The sequence below is a fragment of the Schistocerca cancellata genome, chromosome 12 (assembly GCF_023864275.1).
Source record: "Schistocerca cancellata isolate TAMUIC-IGC-003103 chromosome 12, iqSchCanc2.1, whole genome shotgun sequence".
Lineage (NCBI taxonomy): Eukaryota > Metazoa > Arthropoda > Insecta > Orthoptera > Acrididae > Schistocerca > Schistocerca cancellata.
The window spans coordinates 75,386,448-75,404,878 of NC_064637.1; the positions used below are offsets into that span (position 1 = coordinate 75,386,448).

At 44.8% G+C, this 18,431-nt stretch overlaps 1 protein-coding gene across 1 annotated transcript in view; it reads right to left on the reverse strand.

Moving 5' to 3' along the window:
• Positions 1–18,431, reverse strand: part of LOC126109750 (serine protease 33-like) — a 182,749-nt gene that overhangs the window by 73,409 nt on the left and 90,909 nt on the right. The window contains exon 3 of the mRNA XM_049914801.1: positions 10,133–10,239. Within this exon, the coding sequence (XP_049770758.1) occupies positions 10,133–10,239 (107 nt within the window). The remainder of the gene's footprint in view (positions 1–10,132; positions 10,240–18,431) is intronic.

The window sequence follows — 18,431 nt, forward strand, 5'->3', positions numbered from 1 at the left end:
ATCGTAAACGAAGTTCAATAAATAAGTGTAAAACTCCACGCCGTCTCAGTCTTTGGCGCAGCCACTGTGTCTGCTGCTAACAAGTGGTGCAGAAGTCGTAACAAGTGGCCATCCGTCGTAACAACTCATAGACGTCGCTTCATGAGAGGGTGCACAGTCATGCTGATACAGACATCCTCTCTGAACCGCTCTACTGTAAGCAGTAGACATTGCCCTAACAAGGGAACCTCCCCATCGCACCCCCGTCAGATTTAGTTATAAGTTGGCACAGTGGATAGCCCTTGAAAAACTAAACACAGATCAATCGAGAAAACAGTAAGAAGTTATGTGGAACTACGAAAAAAATAAGCGAAATGTACAAACTGAGTAGTCCATGTGCAAGACAGGCAACAATAAGGATAGTTTGAGCTCAGGAGCGCCGTGGTCCCGTGGTTAGCGTGAGCAGCTGCGGAACGAGAGGTCCTTGGTTCAAGTCTTCCCTCGAGTGAAAAGTTTAATTTATTTTCAGGCAATTATCAAAGTTCAGGCACTCACACATAATCAAATTCGCTCTCCAATATTCCAGGACATGTTCTGATTTCCTTGGACATATGCAGGATTTGATGGTCTACACACGGAAAAATTTGAAAACGTTAAAAACATATGTTTTGACAGAGCACAGGGAAAACTGTGAAACTGTTGCATTCATTTGTTGCAGTTTATGTGACAAACTCTTATGTTTTCATCACTTTTTTGGGAGTGATTATCACATCCACAAGAAAACCTAAATCGGGCAAGGTAGAAGAATCTTTTTACCCATTCGCCAAGTGTACAAGTTAGGTGGGTCGACAACATATTCCTGTCATGTGACGCACATGCCGTCACCAATGCCGTATAGAATATATCAGACGTGTTTTCCTGTGGAGGAATCGGTTGACCTATGACCTTGCGATCAAATGTTTTCGGTTCACATTGGAGAGGCACGTCCTTTCGTCTACTAATCGCACGGTTTTGCGGTGCGGTCGCAAAACACAGACGCTAAACTTATTACAGTGAACAGAGACGTCAATGAACGAACGGACAGATCATAACTTAAAAAAAAGTAAACTTTTCACTCGAGGGAAGACTTGAACCATGGACCTCTCGTTCCGCAGCTTCTCACGCTAACCACGGGACCACGGCGCTCCTGTCTTCACGCTAGCCATGGTGTTGCCTATCTTGCACATGGACTACTCAGTTTGTATATTTTGCTTATTTTTTCATAGTTCCACACAACTTCTTCCTGTTTTCTCGATTGATCTGTGTTCAGTTTTTCAAGGCCTATCCACTGTGCCAACTTATAACTAAATCTGAAGGGGTGCGATGGGGAGGTTCCCTTGTAAGATGTGTTCATATCCTTCTGCATTTAGCGTTAACTCATGTATAATAAGGGGACCAAATATGAAAAATACCCCGTTACCCTATAACCTCCTCCTCCATGGCACCACACATGATTGCAGGTAACCGTTACATCGGTATAGTATAGTGTGATTGTCACAGGGCACAGCGTGATTAATCACTCCAAATCGCTCGTTTCCAGTCATCCACTGCCCAGTGGAATTGCTCTTACTACCAACTCAAGCTTCGCTTAGTGTTGACTACACAAACCAACAGCTGTATTTTCATTTGTGATTTATTCCAGAGGCAACCGGTTTCGGCTTTCCATTACGCCATCATCAGGCCCTCTATGGTAACTTAGTGGCTGAGCTTGCATTGGCAGACTAAATGTCATGGAAAAGCGAACCAGTATTCGCACCAGCATATGTAACACGCCTACACACCCATACAGAATCTGAGCTCAGATTGCACTACTGTTAATTTCATGTACTGATTCGTTCTATGGGCATGGAGATTGGCAGCTTCGTCATACGGAACTACACATCTAAATAAATTAATTTATGCAGCATTTTTATGACAGTACTTCATTATGGGTAGCTGTATCGTCTGCAAAACATTTGAGGTTACTGTTAATATTGTATGCCAGCTCAAATCAGGGCAAGAAGAGAGACCACTTGGGAGCTGGTTTTAGTTGCCACAAGCGACCATTAGATGGTGCTAGTAGGTGTGGCAGCACTTCTGTTGCCACTGGTGTTCTTCAATCAATGGCAGTGGGGAGCATGGCCGAGTATTTCGTACACAGTCAATATTTACAGAAATAGTGCTGTTGAAAAATTGAAATTTCGCGCGAAGGTATTAGGATGGCGATTTTGTACAGCTTTCACGAGGAACAAAACTTGACAACTGAGCCTACAACCGCTTCGTTCAAATTCTGGCAGTCAATCACTTTAGTTCAGGCAATCATCGTAGGTCGTACCACTCGCTCCTTCTGGCTCCTTGATTTCTCCCTTACCATCTGCGCCCGTCCTGTCCGCCTTCCCCCACCCTCACCTACCTTGGCCTCACCATTGACTGTCACCTCATCTGGGTCCCTCATCTCCGTTCTATCCAATCCAAAGCCTACAACCGCCTCCAACTCCTCAAACTCCTCTCTGGCCAGACATGGGGGTTGAACCCCTCTACCATCCTCCACACCTACAAATCCTTAATCCTTCCCATCCTCTGTTATGCCAGTCCCATCTGGATATACGCTCCCCCCCCCCCCCAAATTCTATAAGTACTTCCAGATCCTTGAGCACAATGCTCTCCGCCTCACCTTCTGTATACGCCTTCCGTCCCCCACGCGGATCACACACATCCTCTATGACCTGATTTCTTTCCCCCCATCTGCTCCTTTTCCTCGATCATATCCATTTCCTCTACACCTCCCACCACCTTGATCCCCCTCATCCCCTGGTTGCTCCTCTCCTGTCCAACCCAACCCCCGTCCTCTGCCGCACCTTCACCATTTTCACCATTGTGTCCCCCCTACCCTCCACCTCTACACACTTTATCTCCTTTCCCAAGGTGGCTTCCGTCAACTCCTCCTCCCGGATGATGCCCTCTCTCCCTCCATTTATCCCTCCTATCAACTCTGATTCTAACGTGCCTCTCCCTTCCTCTGTCCTTTTCCTGGGCTCCCTCCATCCCCCCTTCCATCCTTTTTTTTCCCCCACCTACCCTCTCTCTGCCTCCTTTCTCTACCACTGAGTCCTTTTTGCTCCCCCTTCCATTGCCTTTCCCACCCCTTCTCACACTTGCCCAACCCCCCCTTTCGATTCTATGGCCCCTCCCTCCATCGGCTCCCCCCTTTTTGTACCTTTCCTCTTCTCCTCCCCTTTTTCCCCCTCATCAGTCCGGGTCCTCCCCCCACCCCCTTCCCCACCGCCCAATCTGCCGCTGTGTTGCCCCTACAGTGCTGTTTTAAGTGAGTGTTCCGTGTTGTGCATCTCCTGTCAGTGTTGCGAACAGCCCCATACTGTCGGTAGTTGTGTTTTTATCTCGTGCGAACAAAAACCAGACTGTTGCCGTATTTTTTAATTGTGCCTGTCTCCTTCCTGTGTGTCTTCATCCGCATCATCAACGCTGTGTTTTTGTGTTTTAAGTTCCGCAACTTTCCGCCATTTTACTGTTATTCACAAAAAACCGTTTTATCGCCTTTTTTATATTGTTTGTTCTCTCACCATTGTTTGTTTAAGTTTTCCCTCGGTTGTAGAGCAGCGTATTAAGCTGCTGTCAGCCTGCCCCTCCCCAGGTGGGGGGATCGAAAATCAATTAAGGAAAAAGAAATCACTTTATTTCTGAACTTCCACCGTTGGAGGGTGGCACGTCACACTTCCAAAGTGCTATGATCGGCTGTTATTCAGCCGTTGCTTTGAGTCCCCCTCACTTGTCCACCAAGACAGTTGGACCGGGTCTGACCTGGTGACGCTGTGTAATAGTTAACTGCCACAAAAAAAAACAACTTTAGGAATGGTTATTCAAAGTTGCTCCGCAGGATTTCATCATGGTCCCGTTTCCGTCTGTGGCGCATGATTCGAAGGTCGCCCAATCTTGGTTGTAGCTCCATAACACAGCGATGTTGTGTCCGGAACATCGTTGAAGACAATCGTTGTGTGAGTTAGAGGCATACTGAAGTCCGCAGTATACTCTTTTTGCATGAACGATTAGCTGCAAAAAAATGTCTGTAATAGATGGATTCTGCATAATCTGACCGAAATACAAACAAAGGCTTCTCTGCACTGGTGAAAGGAAATGCTCAAAAATTGGACCGAGGAATTTAAAATGTTCATACAACATTGTAACAGGAGACGAGGCTTAGATAAACTCGTACGAGCCGGAAAATACGCAGTAATCAACTAATAAATTTGTAGTAGTTTCGTTCACAGTAATGTAAAAGTTTGTAAGTGACGTCACAGTTACCTTTCACTGCAAAAGTTACTTTTTTGCGCTATTCTAAATTCGATGTAACATTTGGAACGACGATGACCTGTGCCGGCCGGAGTGGCCGAGCGGATCTAGGCGCTACAGTCTGGAACCGCGCGACCGTTACGGTCACAGGTTCGAATCCTGCCTCAGGCATGGATGTGTGTGATGTCCTTAGGTTAGTTAGGTTTTAGTAGTTCTAAGTTCTAGGGGACTGATGTCCTCAGAAGTTAAGTCCCATAGTGCTCAGGGCCATTTTTGACGATGACCTGTATACAAGACGGCAGAAGATTTTTAGATTTTGATATGTGCTAAAGTACAGTTGTACCACTTGGTGATCGCGAAAACGGCAGTAACGCAAACAAATAACTTCTATAGTCAAAGGCGATTATCGCTAGTGCTATCCAAAACTCGTTTGCAAAAACAGCTATCTGTTTGCGTGTTTCAAAATCAACCGAAACCAATAGATGTTGTTCGTTCGCGAAGCCCTTGCGAGAAAATGATCGTTTTTATTTAGTTACACTGGACATGTCGCGATCATTTCTTTAGAGCAGTAGTTTCCAATCTTCCTGAGACCATTACCCCGAGTGCAATCAGAGATTAGGAAACATTTTCCTGACACGTAAAAGGGCTTTTCGCAGTATGTAGCAATGTTGTTTTGGTAGTCTCCTTTCGCTTCGTTAGTTGAGTGTAGCAAACCTATAGAGTACATTCGTATAGACAGGTGTGGTATTCTGTCGGACACGTGCTACAGAACAGACACCACTCGTGATGAAGCGGTTAGTGCATTTGTAGTTTCACTGAATAAACATAAACAATCGGAACAGTAGAAAGAAACACTTGCATCACTCTTGCGGAAGTATTAAAAGTAATTAGTAGTCGTCGTGTGACTAGGGTCTCTGGTCGGATAGACCGTTCGCTGGGTGCAAGACTTTCGATTTGATGCCACTTCGGCGACTTGCGCGTCGATGGGGATGAAATGATGATGATTAGAACAACACAACACCCAGTTCCTGAGCGGAGAAAATGTCCGACCCAGCCGGGAATCGAACCCGGGCCCTTAGGATGATAATAATAATAATAATAATAATAATAATAATAATAATAATAATAATAATCATCATTATCTAGTGTTCTTTGTGACCTGCACATACAAAAAACCTATGGGAAGACAAAATCACAATTCACATAATTCCAACAAACACAAGCTCCATTTGTCAACCGTTATTATTAATATTATTTTCATTATTACTGTTAGTTCCACACACGTGGTGCAAATGTTTCTTTCTTTTTCTGTTCTCAAGGGTCCAAAAAAATGTATCCACTGTTTAAAAGTCCATAACTGGCAAACTAATTGACGGAGTTGTCTCATCTTTGGTAGTGTAATAGTTTATAGTTCCGGCAGTCGCCACATAAGCGTTGTATTGCGTTGTTTTGTTTTGTCAGATGACAGTCGCCAGATAGTGTTATGTTCTTAGTTGCACCTAGTTACTCGAAAAAACACGGCTGGCGCAAGGCTTACATCCGATGAAAGGAAGTCAGTTTTGAAGTGGTATTTTAAGTACGAAAACATTAATGAGGTTCAACGACAATGGCGAAATGAGTATCAAACAGAGCCACCGACCTGTAACAGTAACAAGTCCAGCTAACTCCCGTCGTGCGTTATAACAATTCACTCGCTCACCACAGAAATCTGTGAGACAGTGTGCCCGTGAAACTGGAGTGAGTCGCTCAACTGTTCGGCGAATTTGGAACACAGCAAAGTGGAAGTGCTCCATCCCACGATTGCTACACGCAATGAACGAGGACGACACAGATCGTAGAATGGAGTACTGCGCAACGATGAAGAGTTTGCAGAGATGATTGTGTGGTCTGATGAGGCACAGCCGGCCGTGGTGGTCTTGCGGTTCTAGGCGCTACAGTCCGGAACCGCGTGACCGCTACGGTCGCAGGTTCGAATCCTGCCTCGGGCATGGATGTGTGTGATGTCCTTAGGTTAGTTAGGTTTAAGTAGTTCTAAGTTCTAGGGGATTGATGACCACAGATGTTAAGTCCTATAGTGCTCAGAGCCATTTGAACCATTTTTTGATGAGGCACAGTTCAAACTCAATGGTACAATAAATAGCCAAAATTGAATCTACTGGGCCGCCGGAAATCCGAACGTCCATGTAGACAAAGCCGTGAATTTGCCAGGAGTAAATGTGTGGTGTGGGTTGTCTTACCGGGGCTCGATTGGGCCATTCTTCTTTGACGGCACAGTTACCGGTGAGGTGTACCTTCAGAAGCTTCAGACATCCATTTTACCTGCCATCCGAGACTTGTATGGAGACGGAAGAGTTTACTTTCAACAAGATGGTGCCCCAGCCCGCTACCAAAATCGTGTTGGGGCGTATGTCGACGAAAATCTACCAGGAAGATGGATAGGCCGTAGAGGTGCTGCGGAGTATCCACCACGTTCCCAAGACCTAACTCCTCTGGACTTTTACCTGTGGGGAACCCTAAAGGACGTCGTTTATCGACAAAAGGCACGCACACTGGATGAACTTCGAGAATCCATCGTACATTCATGTGCAAATATCCAACAGAACACGTTGCAGTCATTAGTTGGTGCTGCAGTTCGGCAGCATCGTTTGTGTGTGGATGTTAATGGTGACCATTTCGAACACCTACAGTGATATCTTTAAGTTGGACTTTAAGCTACACTTTCACCAAAAAAGATACAACTCCGTCTATTAGTTTGCAAGTTATGGACTTTTAAACAGTGGATACATTTTTTTGGACCCTTCTGTATATTATGTGAAACTACAAATATACTACATAGGTTTATTACGTTGAAAGAAACGAAGCGAAAGCAGATGCCAGGAGAACATTGCTGTAAACTCCAGACTGCATTTTTACATGTTATGAACGCGTTGTCCCATATCGCAAATTCACGCATATTTTATGAATACGTCGTCCCATATCACACATTCACGCATAATACAGAGTGGTACAATCGTTACACCACAGTTGAGAGTATAAGTTACAATAAGCGTTACCCGACAGGTCCGCCCTCACGTCAGAAGTTTTGTTATGATGAGTGATGGTGAGTAAGCAGGCTACTGTACGTGTAATGACGTCAGCTGCCTTCACCTATCAGCCTTTTTGGGTAAAGCACAGCTCGTGATGTGCTCCGCCCCCACACCCCCCTGCTCCAATCGCACCAACGCATGATGCGACAACACACGCAGCGTCACTGCCGAGTGGTGTGTTGGTTCAAATGGCTCTGAGCACTATGGGACTTAACTTCTGAGGTCATCAGTCCCCTAGAACTTAGAACTACTTAAACCTAACTAACCTAAGGACATCACACATATCCATGCCCGAGGCAGGATTCGAACCTGCGACCGTTGCGGTCGCGCGGTTCCAGACTGTAGCGCCTAGAACCGCTCGGCCACCCCGGCCGGCGAGTGGTGTGTGCAGAGGGGTGTGCCCACGAGTGTACAGCTATTCATTGTGCTGCTGAAGTAGCTGCACATGACACAATGTGTACGTTATGCAACATTTTTAACAATTTTTAACGTGGTTTTGTTGACTGATACGAAAACAGATGATCCATTCCCTACTTCACCCTCTTCTTAGAGGTAGAATTTTATTATTTATTTATTTTTTTAAGCAGCCTATGCTCTTCCTCAAGTTCCAAGCTGTCCTAGCCCCATACGAAATGTCTTTGAATTCGGTTAAGCAGTTTGGTCATGAAGAGCTAACAGACAAACACACATCCGCATTTATATGTAGGCGATTCAAATTAAAACATTAAAAGTGCTATAATATTTTTAATTGTACTAGTGAACAAAAACCTTACATGTAATTTTCGACATAGCCTCCCTGATGTTGGACGCAAATATTCGACCGCTTCGGGAGTGCATAAATACCATAATGAAAGAATTCTTTTGGTTGTGTGTGTAGCCAGTCGTGTACCGCAGTACTCACCTCTTGGTCACTCCTAAAATGGCCGCCTCCCATTCCTCCTGTGAGCGCACTGAACAGATAGAAGTCACTAGGAACGAGGTCTGGTGAAAAAGGAGGATCTACCAGGCATTCAAATTTAATGTCCTCAATAGTCCAGCTGCCTTGCAGGCTGTGTGCGGTCTCTATCAATACTCTCAATTCGGAAGTCCTTCTCATTTACTCATGATTTCAGGATAAAGCTAATTTTTCAGATATCTGAACAAGAAATGAGGGTTAGTGTAACTCTTCTATCCATGTAATGCTTCTAAATTACTCCATTTGCATCCCAGAAGAGAATGAGAGTGACTTCTCCAGCAGACGGTTGAGTGCAGAATTTTTTTGGTTTTGGCAATGAGCTGTGGCGCCATTCCTTTGCTTGACCTTTTCGTCCCCAGTTGATAATAGTGGACCCGAATCTCACCGCTTGTAACAGTTTTTACCAGAAATACATCACCTTCAAAGTGGAAACGGAGGAAAATTTCTTTATAGGCTCTGACACGATCATCTTTCGATTCGGCAGTCTGTCGATGTGGTACCCATCTTGCAGAGCCGGACGCTGTGGCCGAGCGGTACTAGGCGCTTCAGTCCGGAACCACGCGGCTGCTACGGTCGCAGGTTCGAATCCTGCCATGGGTTTGGATGTGTGTGATGTCCTTAGGTTAGTTAGGTTTAAGTAGTTCTAAGTCTAGGGGACTGATGACCTCAGATGTTGAATCCCATAGAGCTTAGAGCCATTTGCACCATCTTTCAGACACCTAATTGAAGTGAAATACATTGTAAACAATATTCTGCACTGACAGAGTACTAATCTTCAAACCTAGATCAAAACAGAATAATTTGTGTTGGAGTACTTGTAAGGTGGCAGCTTGAATGAATGTTAATTTTTCACCTTAGAAGAGATTTTATTCGTCATAACAAGTAGATGGATATGTCACCTGACATACTTAGTGAACAGATTTGCCTGTCTAAATGTACAGTAGGTAATGCCAAAAGGGATGACGCTCGATTCAACTGTATTAACTCACAAAACCCAAATCAAAACAAAAGGTGAGAAAAGCTGCTGGAAGAAACGTTTTAGTTTGGTGGCAGACGCGAGGTGCGCTGTCATGGCCCGCGTTAAATGGCTGTTCTCCTTTACAAGCTCCTCCAGTAATGTAATGTTCACTTCCGCCACTCGGGTTCCCGGGTTCGATTCCCGGCGGGGCCAGGGATTTTCTCTGCCTCGTGATGACTGGGTGTTGTGTCATGTCCTTAGGTTAGTTCGGTTTAAGTAGTTCTAAGTTCTAGGGGACTGATGACCATAGCTGTTAAGTCCCATAGTGCTCAGAGCCATTTTTTTCTTCCGTCACTACACGGTGAGGCTGCCCTGGTCTTGGGGCATCATCCACAGAAGTTATACCACTTTTCAACTTCCTGGGGAACTTGTAAACTTTCTCCAATAACAACCACAAATCTCTGTATCGCACTGTCATTCTGCGATGTACCTTGAGAATACATAAAGTGCATCACAGATGGCTGCTCAATCGCAGATCATGTTGACAGTGGGGCGGCCACCTTGTTGTGGATGCTGCTGCCTCGTCCGGCGTTGTAGCATGACTCTGCCACCTGTCGGTCATTCTTAACCTCAAGGAATATCAGTGCCACCTACCAAGTCAATCACACAACTTTTGGAATTGTTACGGAACTTTTAGGGTTTTGATTTGAATCACCCTCGTAATATTAGTATGCATTACTGTTATATGGCCAGTAGATACTGTAACTGTAAAATTGTCCAGTTATTGCTGCAGATTAGAGCAGTGCAGGCCTGCAGGGCGAGACTCACTTGTGGATGCAGTGCGCGGCGGTGAGCAGCCACAGCGGGTGGATGAGCACGGCCCCACACCAGTGCGCCAGCAGGCCCAGCTGCGGGTGCAACAGCTGCAGGGACGCCTGCCAAACAACAACAGCAAAATACTAATGTCCAAACATCAACAACAACAGGGTGTGTCTATGGAATTTCCAGACTCTCGCTGGTGCTCGCTCCATGAAAACCACACGTATGACTAATAGCACAAACAACTTTCTTTTTTCCTGCTGTAGCATATACCTGTGTCTGACAAGTCCTTCTACCCCTAGGTCAAAACGGAATAATTTGTATTGGAGTACTTGTAAGATGTCAGCTTGAATTGATGTTAATTTTGCACCTTACGTGAGATGTTATTCGTCATAACAAGTAGATGGATAACCCATCAGGTTAGCCGAGAGCACTAATGCGCTGCTTCCTGGACTCGGGTAGGCGCGCCGGCTCCCGATCGAATCCGCCCGGCGGATTAACGACGACGGCCGGTGTGCCGGGCAGCCTGGATGTGGTTTTTAGGCGGTTTTCCACATCCCCCTAGATGAATACTGGGCTGGTCCCCACATCCCGCCTCAGTTACACGGCTCCCAGACATTTGGACACTTTCGTACTATTCCATGGATTACACTAGTCGCAGACAGTTGGGGTACACTAAATCTGTCCCGGGGGGTATGGGTGGCGGCAGGAATGGCATCTGGCCACCCTTTCCACTAACATTGCCACATTCAATTAACCTTGCCATCCCTGCCTAACTGCGGGAAAAGGCACAAGCGAAAGAAAGAAAGTAACAAGTAGATGCATATGTCACCTGACATACTTAGTGAACAGATTTGCCTATCAAAATGTACAGTAGGTAATGCCAAAAGGGACGACACTCGATTCGACGGTATTAACACACCGACCCCAATTCCTGCATGTCAATGAGTAAAAGGTGAAAAAATCTGCTGGAAGAAACGTTTTAGTTTGGGGGCAGATGCGAGCTGTGCCGTCAAGGCCCGCATACAACGAAAGGCTTCTAACAGGGGTTGGTGACACGCAGTGACAGAGACAACGAACGCGCCGGGCGATATAGAGAAGGGAGCAGGTAGCGGCCCAGTGCTGCCTGCGACGGAGAAATTCTTTACAAAACTGCGTTGGGGAAATTCCAGATGGATACAGACAGATCAGCGACGCAGTTGACCACGTGAAAGGCCTGTGGAGTTCTTGTGATGTACGCATGTAACTTCTAGGCATAGTAGCAGGCACAAAATGTCCGACTGGCTGAAATAAACTCGGAAGGAGTAAAATTGGGGATATTTCAACGCAGTTTAAAGGTAGGCCCTTTGCGATTGGCTGGGTTAGTTTCCACAAGATGAAAGGAATGCTGCCTTTGGTCTGAAAAAGCCGTGACATGAAGCACAAAAGGACACAGGTGGGGGACAGTTTGTTACGAAAGACACAATGCCGAAAACTTTGGGGACTCTCCTCTGAACCAGTGTCAAGTGTAGAAAAGGGCATATCACGCTCTGTACGACGCGTAAAGAGGAATTTTTGTATGAACACTGCGTTAACTTTGGCTAGCATTCAGCTAGAAATTAGCTGAAGAGTCGTTGAGCTCAAATAGCAGAGAAACGAAACAGCCACATAGTTAATTGTTCTTGTGAGAACTGGAGAGGGCATTGAAGTATACACGCTGCTCCAGCTCCACACGTGTATATCGCCATATTTTCCAGACTAGGGATGAATGCATGTTTTCTCGCCTAACGAGACAGTTTCGGCTGATAAAATCAGTAAAGATTTTGATTAGCTTTTTATAGTATTTTCAGAGGGCGAGAGCAGCCATGCAGCTGACAGCACGTCGCAGCTACAGGTAAATGCCGCTTGCAGAGGGGTAAAATTGTTGGATCACCAGCCTGCGTCCACTTTGAACTCGAGCAACGTCGAGTAATCTTCTGCTCATCTTGTCACAAAAACTAACCATCCTCTGTAGGCTTGACTGTCATACTAAATAGTACCAAACTTAGAACTGCAACCGGATGATTAGTCGTAATATTGATCAACTCAGACAGTGATTCACTGTCTAGAAGTAAAAAAAAAAAAGCTTGTAGACAACCTTCTACTTAAATTTGATTTTTTTTATTCCGATTTTGGCCGTCTAGGGACCGCGTTAAACAACTATTTTTCAATGTACATTTCTCCTATTGCGCTCCTCCTCTTTTCTCTTCTGCCAATATGTCTTCATCCTCTCTCTGTGCTGCTCCCTTCGGTCTTCTGTCCACACTGTTCCTCCAGTTCTTCTCTTCTTCACTTCAAATCCTTCAAAATGTTGAATTTTGTCTCTCATTAAGTCTCTGTTGGTTATATCATCTTCTCCTATACACATCTCCTCTAAGTCTGCTTTGACTTGTTTGAACCAGGTAATTTGGGTTCTGGGGTTCTTGTCAAAAAACATGAATATTTTCTTTGTCAGCCTTTCATCATTCATTCTTTTCACATGGGCGTAAAAGCTTACTCTTCTCTTCCTCACAGTATCTCCCACTTTCTCAATTTTGTCATACACTTCTCTATTACTTCTAAGCTTCCAAGTCCCATTCTCAAACCTCGGCCCAAGTACTCTTCTAATGATTTTTCGCTCCTTTTTTGCTATAGCTTCCATTTCCTTGTTAGTGTTCATTGCTAAACATTCAGATGCATACAGACACTCTGGCTTAATCACAGTGTTTTAGTGCCTTATTTTTGTGTTAATTGATACTGACTTCTTGTTGTACACATTCTTTGTTAGCTGGAATGCCATTTCCATTTTTCTTGTTCTTGTTTTATTTCCTTCTTTATCTGAAGCATTGGGCTGGACGATTTCCCCTAAATATTAAAAATTAGAAATCTTCTTTATCTGGCCATACTTTGTAATCATATTGTTAAATTTGATATTATTTTTTTCAGTTTTATTTCTGCTGATCAGGACATAACACGTTATCTTGACAACTGTCCTGAAATTGTTATGTCACAATCTATGTAAACCCATGTGCTTCTTTGGAAACAACAGATAAATTAAACAAATTTTACCGCTAAACACCGATGTGCTCTGTCATAGAATAAGGGTCCACTCCTAACACCAGTAATTTATTCTAATGACACTAATGCACTCACAGGGTGTTTTTGCTGATGTCTGACGAATGTGAAAAGCAGTGGAGTGTCAGATAATTACTTCTAAAAACAACACTTTCGATCGAAAACACATTGCCTACACACTGCTGTTTAGTGCCATTGTGGGGATATGACACAGTAAGGCAAAGATGTAAGCTGAGTAGAGACGAATGGGAAGTTGTTCTAGTGACGATGTGGGACACATTGGGAGAAATCCACTGACGCAAGCGACTTTGGCAGATTGTTATGACATGACGCCTGGGAACGAGCATCACGGAAAAGCAAAGCTAGTCAGCTGTTCGCGTCCTGCTGTCCCGAGGGTCTACGGAAAACAGCTGAAGGACGGTGCAGCACGAGTAGGCGACAAGGTGTTGGGTGCTCAGGTCTCATCACAGAATGTGCCAGGTCGTAGGGTTGTGCAGTCTGTAAAGCAGGACAGGAAGCAATTTGTGGCAAGTCTGACACCAGAGTACAGCGCTGGTGTGGGCACAAGTGTTTCAAAGGACAGACGTTGCTGACCATGTTGCTCCGCAGCAGCCCACTCCTACATGTTCCCATGTCAACTCAGTGTCCTAGGCGGTCACAACTGCACTGAGTACAAGATCACTGTCAGCAGAACTTGCATCAATGGAAACCCCGTCACTGGTCAGATGAATTACGTTTATTGTTACATAATATCAATGGTCGTGTCTATACAGGGTGTTACAAAAAGGTACGGCCAAACTTTCAGGAAACATTCCTCATACACAAATAAAGAAAAGATGTTATGTGGACATGTGTCCGGAAACGCTTAATTTCCATGTTAGAGTTCATTTTAGTTTCGTCAGTATGTACAGTACTTCCTCAATTCCCCGCCAGTTGGCCCAATTGACGAGAATCCGCACGCAATTGTGCAATCACGTCATCAACACAGATTTTCTGCGAACGTTTGGGCAGGCATTGTTGGTGATGTTTTTATTGGGCCCCATGTTCTTCCACCGACGCTCAATGGAGCACGTTATCATGATTTCATACGGGATACACTACCTGTGTTGCTAGAACATGTGCCTTTACAAGTACGACACAACATGTGGTTCATGCACGACGGAGCTCCTGCACATTTCAGTCGAAGTGTTCATACGCTTCTCAACAAGAGATCCGATGACCGATGGATTGGTAGAGGCGGACCAATTCCGTGGCCTCCACGCTCTCCTGACCTCAACCCTCTTGACTTTCATTTATGGGGGCATTTGAAAGCTCTTGTCTACGCAACCCCGGTACCAAATGTAGAGACTCTTCGTGCTCGTATTGTGGACGGCTGGGATACAATACGCCATTCTCCAGGGCTGCATCAGTGCATCAGGGATTCCATGCGACGGAGGGTGGATGCATGTATCCTCGCTAACGGAGGACATTTTGAACATTTGCTATAACAAAGTGTTTGAAGTCACGCTGGTACGTTCTGTTGCTGTGTGTTTCCATTCCATGATTAATGTGATTTGAAGAGAAGTAACAAAATGAGCTCTAACATGGAAAGTAAGCGTTTCCGGACACATGTCCACATAACATATTTTCTTTCTTTGTGTGAGGAATGTTTCCTGAAAGTTTGGCCGTACCTTTTTGTAACACCCTGTATACAGAGTCATCCAGGGCAAACAGCTTCTCGAAAAATGCACCATGCCACAGGCGGAGACCAGTTAGCCTCGGTAGTGACGTCATTTTCGGTCTGGTAGCTGCTGACGCTATTCTGCAAGCAACTGAGGCCTGTTACCAATCGGTCCGCCTGCCGATTTTTCATCTACTGTACAGAGAGGAGGTGTGGTATGGGCGTTGCGGAGACAATTTGTTATTTTAGAAATATTTAAAGATTTTTACATTTGGATGTAGAGAAGACATTTTACTGAAGTATCGCTGTGATGCATCCAAGTGTAAAGTGAGTTCATAAACGTTATTATGTATGTATTTCGACCAAGAATCATGGAAGTGGACATGGTGTGCATGGAACTGTTAAGAAGGAGGCAAGAGCAACGAAGGTGGGCAAAGCATCTTGAGGAAATGCGGCGCCATGAGATTTGGCAACATCATTTGAGGGACAAGGTGAAGCCTATTGAAATGCCTGCGAGCAACTTTTTGGCAAGGTACTGTCTGAGCAGAAAACATGCCTTATTAATTACAAAAAGGTAGTCATAGCTTATTGCGGATATCCCTACAAAACGTCACCATCTAACCTCACTGTCACACACACACACACACACACACACATACACATAAACTTGTTGTGATTTTCATTACTATTAAGCACTACAACGAGTGCACATAAAAACAAGAACACGAGTTATTCGTTCAAGAAATACTTTAAAAACAGACGTTCCAGCCGCTCATTTCATGTAGGTTGTTTTCTGTAACCTTGTTGAGGAATTGCCGTTGTACATGAGAGCCTAAAAAAAAAATTCAGCCGTCCGTTTGTACCTGAAGGTATATTTGTTTAGAAAGTCCTTCAATGAGTCACTCAGTTGGACAATCATTATCAGCCATACAATTCTTAACACAGGTAATTTTCCTGAGGAATGCCAGACAAAGCCTACTGGCCAAAACTGCTCAATAATAAAGTGACTATTAGACCTGGTTTTGTTTCAGATCTAGTGCACATGAACAAGGGACTCACAATGACAGTACACGAAGCCATTTCAGTGTCACTGGGATGTGACCGTAATAACCTTCTCATTTTCTTCCGCCATTTCCACTGATTTCTTATATCACCAACACTACTCACTGTAAACACACTTTTGGAAAACAAGAATGGAAACAGCGTCTCTGGTAGTGGCAGCAGCTGATTGCTTTGGGTGTGGGGCGTAGTGCACGCAGTGGTGGATCGTGTCGGGTGCAGAGTCGTCGGCTGAGATGTTTTAGGGCGCTCAACAACGAGGTTATCAGCGCGCGAGGACAGATGGGAACATGGCACGAGCCCACCTCGGTTCCTCAGGAACCTTACTGAGTCGTTACCGAACGGCTTACCGAATTGCATGGAGGCTCAGTTGTGGTAACCCTATCAGTTGCTGTGCTCACCTACCGAAGTGATCGGCAGAGCGACCGAAAGATACAGAACAGGGCTACAGTTGGGGCAGTATTATGCTACACCGGGGCCGGCCAGAAATTCTGCACGCGTGTGGTGCTCCTGCACATGTGCAACTTCCGGGTCACAGCGTGCACGCCGCAGCCATCAGCGATCATGTAGTGCATGTTTCTACCCACAGATGTCGCTTTATCCACTTGCTGGGATACTCTGTACCGGCGCATTCTAGTGCTCTTTCCACAGCTTGCAAGCCAACCACGGGAAGGTATTTCGCGTATTAAACATTTAAAATACTGTCACAGTCTACTCATTGAGACGTCTACTTTTATGTTAACAGTTTAACCCAGTAAGACAAGTAATACAGTTAACAACAGTGGGTTTTTATTAAGGCAGCTTGACTGACGGCACGTAAATACGAGTAATGTTTTTGATCTAGTATTTGAGAAAGAGAGCACTTAGTGACTTCCTCCCGCCCCACGTGTCTCCTGCCTCTTCGTGAACCCACGGCTGCCCCTCCTCTCTTCATCTCGCCGCTTCCTCAGCTGCCCCATGCTCTCCCCTCCTTTTCCATCCTCTCTGACCTTTCCCTCGGCAGGTCCCACCTGGTAGTTTTACTCTTCGTCGTGTGTGCTGCCAGTGGGTTTTAAGTGTGTTGTTTCAGAGTGTTTTTAATACTGTGGCCAACTTTTAACCTGTGCATGCGCATTCAGTGTCTTCTCTGTGTTTCAAGCATCGCCAACTGTGTTTTTTAACTTTCTGGTGACTTTTTTAACTGTCCCCCATGAACGTCTACATGTCCATGTCTTTTTACCTCCATTTTCTCCCCTTACTCTGTTTTATGTTCCCCTTTTTTTATCTCCTTATGTATGTATCATTTTATTCTTGTTTTAGTTGTCGTGTCTCTCGGCTGAAGAGCGGCGGATTGTGCCGCTGACAGCCCTCCCCTGCCCATATGGGGCAGGGGAATGAAATCACAATAAAGAAAAAAAATAGTGACTTCCAACGAACCTTATTCATGATTTCAAATAACATTAAACTAATGCAAGGTTTGCTATTACTAATTCTCGGTGCCCTCAGTTACACCCACATAATTTCTGTCTCACTGACCTCTGAACAGAATGATAACCACAGACCTCTGGATGATCACCTGTTATTTCAATACCATTATTGCTACATCTTTAATCAACTCCATCTGAAATCTGCATAATAAATAATAACTGAGAATTAGATGAATGCCACGTTTTATCGGCTTCAGCTGAGCGTACCCCTTCACACATTAAAAAAAAAAAACCTAAATGTAAGTATACATTGGAACAATCGGTTTAATGACCAACTTTCCTGATAATAATGTAACATGGAGCAGAATGAGACACTAATGCACAGTTAGTAAAAAATAATTTTTAATTATGAAAGAAATAAATCCAAACACGTTTATCACTGGTCATGAGAAATGATAATCGAGTTGATGTGTCTCATCCATTTTCTTAAGGACATTTAATTTTGCTTGCCGTTCTTCACTCTTTAGTACACTACACTCGTCTTTGTGATATGTATTGTAGTGTCTTTAAATTGAAAACTTACGCTGGCCGCCTATTATTCAGCGGCATAGCAAACACTGTGAGTTTTCACCAACGGCTACAAAAAAGAATTGCAGTTCCCAGTCATTTTTAAACGACTGAGAACATAGACCTCCCGTCCTTTGCTTTTTCACAGTACCTGCCATTTCTCAGTACTTCTGTGTTAAGGTTACGGTCACCAGCGGTAAACGGGACTGGGTATGTTGCGCTCTTGCTTGTACCACATAAACAGGGAAGTGGAGCCGCCGCCGTTCATTTAGGACACATGTCTAATAACAGATGTCGCTGTCGCACACGTGCCCACATGTGCAGCACTTGCGCACGTCTGCAGACTGTGCAGCGTTTGGCCGGCCCTGTGCTACACGGACATTCATACAGTCTGACATGTGGCGACCGGCAGCAGTCGAAAGCAGGATGTCAGCTGTAGACTGCGTAAAAATTATGGCAAGCGACCCTCATCCCTTCGTATTTTATGTTTTCCTCGAAGGCAATGGCATCTTCCAGCACCATAACTGACCCTGTCACAAGGTCA